This window comes from Pediculus humanus, genomic scaffold, assembly GCF_000006295.1.
Source record: "Pediculus humanus corporis 1103172107383 genomic scaffold, whole genome shotgun sequence".
Taxonomy (NCBI): domain Eukaryota; kingdom Metazoa; phylum Arthropoda; class Insecta; order Psocodea; family Pediculidae; genus Pediculus; species Pediculus humanus.
The window spans coordinates 294,872-303,675 of NW_002987010.1; the positions used below are offsets into that span (position 1 = coordinate 294,872).

The window sequence follows — 8,804 nt, forward strand, 5'->3', positions numbered from 1 at the left end:
ATAATAAAAAGTTTAATATTTTTTGTACGCTTTTATAAATTTTTAATTTAAAATTATTTAATTTAAATAAATTTTATCTTCTCAATGAATAAATCGAACAAAAATAAAATAAATATTTAAGTTGGCAGCACTATTGACAAATTGTAAATTAACAACACGTCAACAGTAAGGTTATAAACATTGTTTTTCCTGTATTATCTGTTAAATATTTCAATTTTACATAGGTGAGTTGTTAAATAAGTATTTTTATTAGTTGTTATTATCTTTTTCTGTTAATTTTAAATATATTAGTATTTTTTTCATGAATAATAAAACTTAAATTTAAGGTTAATCATTCGGTTTCATGTTAAACCGTGTCAAGCAGTCTAACGTGTTTTTTTATTTTCAGATAAAATTACAGTTTTGAAAAAATGCAAAGTTCATTATTGGTAAGTTATTAAATAAGTAATTAAGTAGTTTGTTAAATTAACAAATTAACTTAACGTATTTTGCTAAAATACAATTGTGTACTTGGTCTTCTGAAGTTAACGTTTAGGTTAGAGTTGAAATGAATAATTTTTGTTATTTTCAATTGAGTACTTTATATAAATATTGCTTTTACTATTTTTTATCTTAACGTTTGATAACAATGAATTAAATTATTAAAAATTTATATTATAATAGGTAAGTTTAGAGAGGCAAAAATTATTATGATTTCAGGAACCAACTCTGTATACAGTCAGAGGAATGTTAATTTTGGATAACGATGGAAATAGAATACTTGCAAAATATTATAATCCTAATCTTTTTCCAACTCCAAAAGAACAAAAAGCTTTTGAAAAAAATTTATTTACCAAAACTCATAGGGCAAACACAGAAATTATTATGTTGGATGGATTAACATGTGTTTACAAAAGTAATGTCGATTTGTTTTTTTATGTAATGGGAAGTTCACACGAAAATGAAGTAAGTTGTCAGTACTTAATTGATTTTTAATTAAAATAAAAAATTATAATTATTTTAAAGTTAACGATATGGTTTTTTTGTTTGCAGTTGATCTTAATGAGTGTTTTAAATTGTTTTTATGAATCAGTTAGTCAAATTTTAAGGAAAAATGTTGAAAAAAGAATTGTTTTAGATAATTTAGATATTGTCATGCTTGCCGTCGATGAAATATGTGATGGAGGGTTTGTATATGACAATAATCAAAATTTGGGCGCCTCATTTTTATTTCTTTTTAAAATTAATTTTAAAAAATTTAATAACTTTTCAGTATTATTTTGGAAGCAGATAGTACTCAAGTAGTACAAAGAGTAGCTTTAAGAACAGATGACATTCCCATTGGTGAACAAACAGTGGCTCAAGTTATTCAGTCCGCTAAGGAACAATTAAAATGGTCAATTTTAAAATGAATCCTCCGATAATTGTTATTCATAAACTCTTGCATTTTACATAATAATATATTATTTAACCTCAGTTTACAATATCAACTTATAAAATATAATTTTTACAATTTTATTTATAAATTATAATACATTCTTCTTTATGTATATTAATTATATATAAATATATATTTAAAAGTACATGTACAGAAATAATTGATTGAAATAAAAATTTTTATTCTGTACCATATTATATAAATTAAATGATTCACTTAGATATTTTATTTTAATTTAATTTCGACTAGTTTTGTGCGTTATTTCCTCACTGAAAAATGATGATAAAAAATTATAAATAAGCCACTGCAAACTCAAGGTTTTTACTTATAATTATTATTTAAATTATCAAACTACATGATATTTTATAAATTGATGAAATTTTTAAATTAATTATAATGAAATAATAGTTAACAGTATTAACAAGTGAAAATTAATAGAATGATAATTTTTTAATGTTTTTTTTTTCAAATAATACTAATTTAATTCATATATTGCATTTTCTTCTATGCAACAATTTTAAAAATAAATTGAAAATGAATTACATTTATTTTAGCGCGTAAACGTCGTGTAAAAAAAAAAATTGAAACGAGTTCTTCCGCTTCCGTCATGCAAAATATATAAAAATTTTTTCCAATTTTTTTTTGTCGAGGTAAACAATTAAAATATAATAAAATCATCGACAAATAATTCAAATTAAATTTAAATTTTTATTTATTATCAATAATGTTAATAAATAAATTAAGTACGCATAGTAGATATTGATGTGAATCAATTGATTGCAAATAAATTGAAAAATTAATAAAAAAAAAAAAAAAAAGAATTAAATAAAAGCATGTAATTTAGGTGTTTAGTTGCATTTGTTCGGTGTGAAAGAACATCCATTGATATTATTCAAAAACTATTATGTTTTTAAATACAAATAAAAACTAACATTTGATTTGAAAAAAAAAGAAAATAATTTGACTTCATGCAAAATCCCAATCGACGTTGCTTATATTAATTTCGGCCATTTTGTCTGAATTTGCTAATATTGTGTTCAAATCATCGGCGTCGGCGTCCATGGATGCACTTAATGGCATCACCGGATGAAGTAAATCACCCATAAAATTAGGATTATTACTTTTTTGTCTTAATTGTTTAAAAAAAGAATGACTCTGGAAACAAAAAGGATTAATTTAAAATTAAATTTTTTTTTTTTTTTATTTGTTTTAAGAGTTAGATAAACGTACTAATAGCTGTTGAGCACTCGGGCGAAGGCGATGATCCTTCTGTAGGCAGATGTTGGTGAATTGATGAAAACTTTCACTAAATAATCTGGTGGCTTTATGATCATTGGATGATACAATGCAATTGACAAGATTATTTTCCGATTCACTTTCTAAAAGTAAATAAAATTATTTTTATTATTGTAACTGATAAAGTTGTCATTTTGAAATTAAGTAAAAAAAAATACAACAAATACTGTGGTCATGGTAATTAAAATATACAACCATATAAAGGATATGTAGTTTGATCAATGAGTTGTGGTGCGCATCCTCTGACTTTTTCAGTTAGCATGAGAGTTGCAGGCACATCTGAGAATGGTACACACCCATTTGCCAATTCGGCTGAAGTTATTCCTAAACTATAAATGTCTGATTTTTCATTGTACCCTTCTAGCGACTGCAAAAAAATATTGAAATCAACATATTTTACTTAAATAACAATCGTTTATTCATTAATAATATTAATTTTAAAATAAACAATGATATAACCTGCTCTAGTAATTCTGGGCTAAGCCAATTTAAATTTACTGCAGCTGAGGTAGGAAAACAATGAATGCATTTTTTCCTTTTTCCACCTTCCACCATATGCACGGCATATCTAAATCCTGTTATCATTGATTTACCATTTGCTGAAACTAATATATGACTAGCTCGAATAGCTCTAAAAATTAATTTTTATTTAATTTGACTTTTAATTTTAAAGATTAAAAAAAAAATTTTTTTTGTAAAAATACAAAATGTGAGGTAAATAAACACGTACCTGTGAATAATACCTTTTTTATGTATGTACGCTAAAGCATTTAAAACATCTCGTAAAATAAAGCATATGGCTAGTTCTGGTAGTCCGACAGGAAAATGATTTGCAATCAAGTCAGTGCAAGACCCAAAACCACACAATTGAGTTACTACATAAACCGATTGATTATCCACAAAACAAAATTCATAGCTCAAGACATTATTATGTTTTAATTGTCTCATAATAATAATTTCTTTCTAAAAAATAAAAAAAATAAAATTTTAATTATACGACATCTAATCTTATCAAATAATGTAATAACTTTTTACAAATTAAAATTAATGTAATAACTTATTAATTAGTAATTTTACTGTAAGTACTAACTTGTATTTGTAAAACATCTTTATGATCAGCCTTTTCTAAATCAAATTTTTTAACAGCAACTAATGTTTTTTTTTTATGTTTTGCTAATAAAACCATTCCTATCTGACCGCAACATCGTCCCAAAAGGGAGACCACATCATAATCTTTTGGATTAGGCTCATACTTCATTTTTAAAACTAATTATTTTTTTATGTCATTCCCTCACTTAATTTCTTACAATGACAAAGCTTTGAAAATATTTTTTGATTTAAAACAAGTCGTTATTTGAATCACTCTCCTTTTGGAGTAGATATTATTAAACACGAGCAGAAGTCTTTTAATTGGACTTTTTGGCGGGCTTTTTCTAGTACTCACTTAAAAACTTTTTTTGTTTTTAAATTTAATAAAAGTTAAAGTTATACTTAATAAAATTTATTTTAGGTGAAAAATTTTTGTTTTAAAAATAATTAAAAAAAGCATTTAAACTGTATATTTAATTTTTTAGTATTAAACATATTAATTTAAACTCTGAGAAATAATTTTTCGTGGAAGTAGAAAAAATAATTCAGTGTAGACATCAGCTTTTAAAGTGAAGTGCAAAACTTTTTAAAAAAATTTAACAAATTTTCAAAGCAGGGTATGTAGTAAATTTGTTTAATTGTTTTAATATAAAATCATCAATTTATTTTTTTTTTACATAATAAAAACTATTGCATTCAGGTAAAAAAATTCTTGACTTTTTAGAAATAATATTTTTTTTACGTTTTATTTCTTACTATAAAGTTTTTTTACTTACTAGGACAAATAATCAATAGTAAATGACATAATTTTATAATATTATATTTATTTTAATTTTATATATATATATAAAATAAATGAAAGAAAAATCTTTCAGTCATGCCATAAGCAATTAAAATTAATACATAGTTTTAAAAATCAGTCTCATGCAAGATTTATACTGAATATCAACAATTATTTTAGTCAAATACACTGAATTCAAATAATTTTTCGAGTTTTTCACTAAATGAATACAAAAGTATTAAATTGAATGAAAATTTGATTCAATTGGCAATTACAAAATTACCATCAAACTACTTGTGCCTTTTTTTGGAAGATGAAGAAGAAGTTGATGCTGAATCTGCTGGAGATGATGTGTTTGAATTTTCAGCTTCCCAATTTCTTCCCAAGCTTTCCCTCATACTTAAACTGTCTCCTTCTTCATATGTATCAACATCCACCTAATAAAAAAGATTAAATTAAATTTTAAAACTTTTCATTATTTCAAAAATAAATTTAAGGTGACGACACATTACCTGAAAATTATCATTTTGAGTAAACTCGGCTGAATCTGATAAACACATTTCCCTGATTGCTTTTTTCTGTTCTTCCGTGTGTTGAGGACATTTTGAAGTTCTAGTACATATTTTTTTCGTATGCTCAGAAACGACTCCACATATTTGTGATAAAAGTGCTTTTTTATCAGCTTCTGACATATTCTCATATGATAAACTTGATACTGATGAATCATTACTTTGTCCATTATCTGAATTAGAAGAATTTCCTGCATAAAATAATTTGTTAATTTTTACAAAAATACATTTTATTTTATTCTATACTTGGCACAAGATTTGCTTTTTTTTTTCCCCCCCAAAACAACAAAAATATAATAATTTTACATCCTAATTAAAATTCTGTACATTAATTTTATATCTCGAATAAAAATATTTAATATTATATACGATTAGTATCATTATAAAATCTAAATAAAATGGAGTAATTTTCATTGATAAGTTATTTTTTCAATATCTGTTAAAAATATTCCTTGACTTTTACAAACTATTTAATTCTTAAAATTATACTTAAACATACTTTTGTAACATTAAACCTATTCGATAATTCAAAATCATAAATAAAATTTAAAATTATTAGAATAGAGCAAATTTTATATACAAATAAATTTGAACCATTATTTATCGACTTCAAAATACATTGCTTATTATTTACTGTAGGAACTTATTTTAAAATCATTCGATTAATTTACAAATACTTATTTCAAAATAGTTTTTTTTTTTTTTTCCCTTAAATTTGTACCATTTATAATTTAAAATTTTAAGACTTAAATAGTATTGTTTGCTTAGCCACATAAATTGTATTAAAATATTATTTATATCTATAAAAGAAATTAATACAATCTAATTGTGTATTATTTATAATAAATTATTTAGTATTGTACACACCATTATTTATAAAAAAAAAAAACAATAAGTTAGGAACATTTATGAAAAGAATATTTTAAAAAAATCTTGACTTTAAATAAAATTCTCACCATTTTTGTTTACTTTCACTAACTTTCCAATTTTTTTAATTGTAACTTTTTCTTTCTTCTTTGATTTTCCTTTTTTCTCATTACCAACAGTCCAATCAGCATCATCTTCGTCATCGCTTAAAGCTCCAGTTGTTTCTTTATTGGCCGTCGTTTGAATTCTTCTACTCGCTAATCTAGAACTATTCCTTCCCATTCCCATACATTTTTCTAAATGTGGAGCAAATCTAGATGCTGCTAAACTTCTATTACAACTTGGACAAATACATTCATAATTTTTTTTACCAGGAGCTTGGCCAAATATGTCCAAATCCAATGCATCTATTATTTTATATTTTTCATCATCCGATTCTCCGACAATTATTTCATGGAGTTTAGTTTTTCTTTCCATGTGAACTTCAAATACTACACCCAATATTGCATCTTCAATTATATCATCTAATAAAGTGTTTGTTGCAGATTCTAAATTTTCAGGATTACTTAAGTAATTTCTAAAATGTTTATTTATTTCTGCGACAAGTTCTTCATCCGATGGAAGACTGAGTGCCATTACCTAAACAATCACATGTAACAAAATATTATCACATACTCTTTTTAAATAACAATAATAATAAAGCATGACTGATTTATTTTTTTTTTCTTTCATTTAATATTTTATTTACCTGACAGTTTTTTTTTTTTTATCATCATCAAGTTTAATTATTATTTTTTTGATTCAACTTTAAAATTCTGTAAATTTATTAATTATTTACAAACTAATAACCTACATGACATTATTTTTTTTAATTTCTAAACTTAATCTTAATTAAAATCAAAGGATAATTATTTAACAAATTATTAAAATAAAGATAGGAATCAAGTTTTTGATGAATAAATAAATAAAAACTTTAACAACTTTACTTCGATTGTAAATTTATTTTATCATTTTTTTTGAATAGTTATTTCATTAATCTAATTAATTATTAACAATCAACGAATATTATTATTTTATTTTATTACATACTTAAATTATTAATAATTAAAAACTTTTTTAAAAAGAAAAAAAAATTTCATTGATTTTTCAAAAATATTTATTATAGCAAGTGTTTGAAAATAAATAAAGTTAGGTTAACAAATAAATTATTAACTTAATTTTTTTTTTTACAACATCAAAATAAATACTTATTTATATATATATTTTTAAAAATAAACTGAAATTTATATTTGAAATTTAATAATAATAATGTCGCTTAATTTATTAATGTACTTACGGTTAAACTAAAAAACTTTGGGGTTAAAAATCTTTGTTTATGTATTTCTGTATACGACAATAAAAAAATTTTATGAACGTGGATGTAGAATAAAAATTTTTTAAAGTCACGACGATTTTTTTCACGTCACAGTTAATTTTTTTTTGGGGGGTTTCTTTATTTAAAGATAAAGATAAAAAAAAAGAAAAAATAATAATATACAATTTTTTTAATATTCTCTCTCTCTCTCTCTCTAAAAAAAAAAAAGATTTTCTATCATAAAAAAAAGGTTGTTTTAATTATAATATTAAAGAAAATAAAATACATTAATTTTTGAATGGTTTTTTTTTTTTTTTTAAATTATAATTCGATTAGGTTTTGAAACAAAAATTTTTTTTTTTTTGGTTTACTATGCCTTCGGAAAATAGTTTTGCAAAATATTTACCATATTTGGTAATTTTTTTATGGAGTAACTTTTTTTTTTTTGCGACCGGTAATTTCATAGCCAAGGGAAAATAATTACCAGAAGTGAAAACTTATCATTTAACATAAAAAAAGGTTTACTATTTAGTATCTTATTTACAAAAATAACAAGATTTAAATTAACAGTTAAGATAATTGATTTGGTACGGTTTTCCTTAAACACAAAAAAAAAAATTTGTTTTTTTTTATATCTATTTTAAATAATTTTTGGACAATGAATCGTGACGCACGCACACGCACACACGCACACAAACTCTATTTTAAAATTATTAAAATTCTAATTAAAAACGTTTAAATTGTTTTTTATTTCTACAAATTTTTTTAGAATTTCTTTTATTACAACAAACACATCCTCCTTTCGTTCCTCCTTTTTTTCCAAACGTAAAAAGACATTGATAATTATTATTATTATTATTATTGGTGACATCCATGCATTCCACCTGTCTTATGTACATATCATCGACCATCATATCTTCTCCTCCTACAATCAACGAATTTCCAACATCGACTTCCATATCCTCGTGGAAAAAATCAACATCTTCCGGTTTTTTCTTTTTCCTTTCCGGACTCCAATCTTTATTTTTTTGTTGTACCATCATTTGCGTCATATTTATTTATTTATTTATTTCGATTTAAATAAATTATTATTATCTTATTCCTAATTTTCGAATAAATAATTTAATATATATTTTTTTTCGATAAATAAATAAAAACTTTTTTTTGTTTTGTTTAAAAAAATTTAAATAAATAATTTTATTTATTTTATCAATAACCGTTTTATCAAATCAAATATTATTATTATTTTTATAAATTATTAAAAAAAAACATATTATTTTGTTTTGTTATTATTATTAGAAATTATTTAATAATTATTATTTCATACCGTTTAATTATTATTTTTATTTAAATAATGTTTTGTTGTTCGACGGTTAGTTTTTTTTTATTATTATTATTTATATTTTAAAATTTAGACAGTTTCGTTGCAAT

General features: G+C 22.8%; 3 protein-coding genes across 3 annotated transcripts; 1 reads left to right on the forward strand and 2 right to left on the reverse strand.

The window, feature by feature from the left end:
• Positions 1 to 410: 410 nt before the first annotated feature.
• Positions 411 to 1,391, forward strand: Phum_PHUM031250 (Coatomer subunit zeta-1, putative; the record flags this gene model as incomplete). The annotated part of the gene is made up of 4 exons (XM_002422984.1): positions 411 to 428; positions 700 to 945; positions 1,033 to 1,166; positions 1,253 to 1,391. The coding sequence occupies 4 exons, from the start codon at positions 411 to 413 to the stop codon at positions 1,389 to 1,391; spliced, it is 537 nt and encodes a 178-aa protein (XP_002423029.1).
• A 992-nt stretch (positions 1,392 to 2,383) lies between these two features.
• Phum_PHUM031260 (cAMP-dependent protein kinase catalytic subunit, putative) lies at positions 2,384 to 3,971 on the reverse strand (the record flags this gene model as incomplete). The annotated part of the gene is made up of 6 exons (XM_002422985.1): positions 2,384 to 2,572; positions 2,648 to 2,796; positions 2,909 to 3,080; positions 3,173 to 3,344; positions 3,444 to 3,676; positions 3,804 to 3,971. 6 exons carry the CDS (start codon positions 3,969 to 3,971, stop codon positions 2,384 to 2,386), a joined length of 1,083 nt encoding a protein of 360 aa, XP_002423030.1.
• A 1,120-nt stretch (positions 3,972 to 5,091) lies between these two features.
• On the reverse strand, positions 5,092 to 8,416 carry Phum_PHUM031270 (uncharacterized protein; the record flags this gene model as incomplete). Its single annotated transcript, XM_002422986.1, has 4 exons — positions 5,092 to 5,343; positions 5,733 to 5,785; positions 6,109 to 6,658; positions 8,258 to 8,416. The coding sequence occupies 4 exons, from the start codon at positions 8,414 to 8,416 to the stop codon at positions 5,092 to 5,094; spliced, it is 1,014 nt and encodes a 337-aa protein (XP_002423031.1).
• Between the last annotated feature and the right edge of the window lie 388 nt (positions 8,417 to 8,804).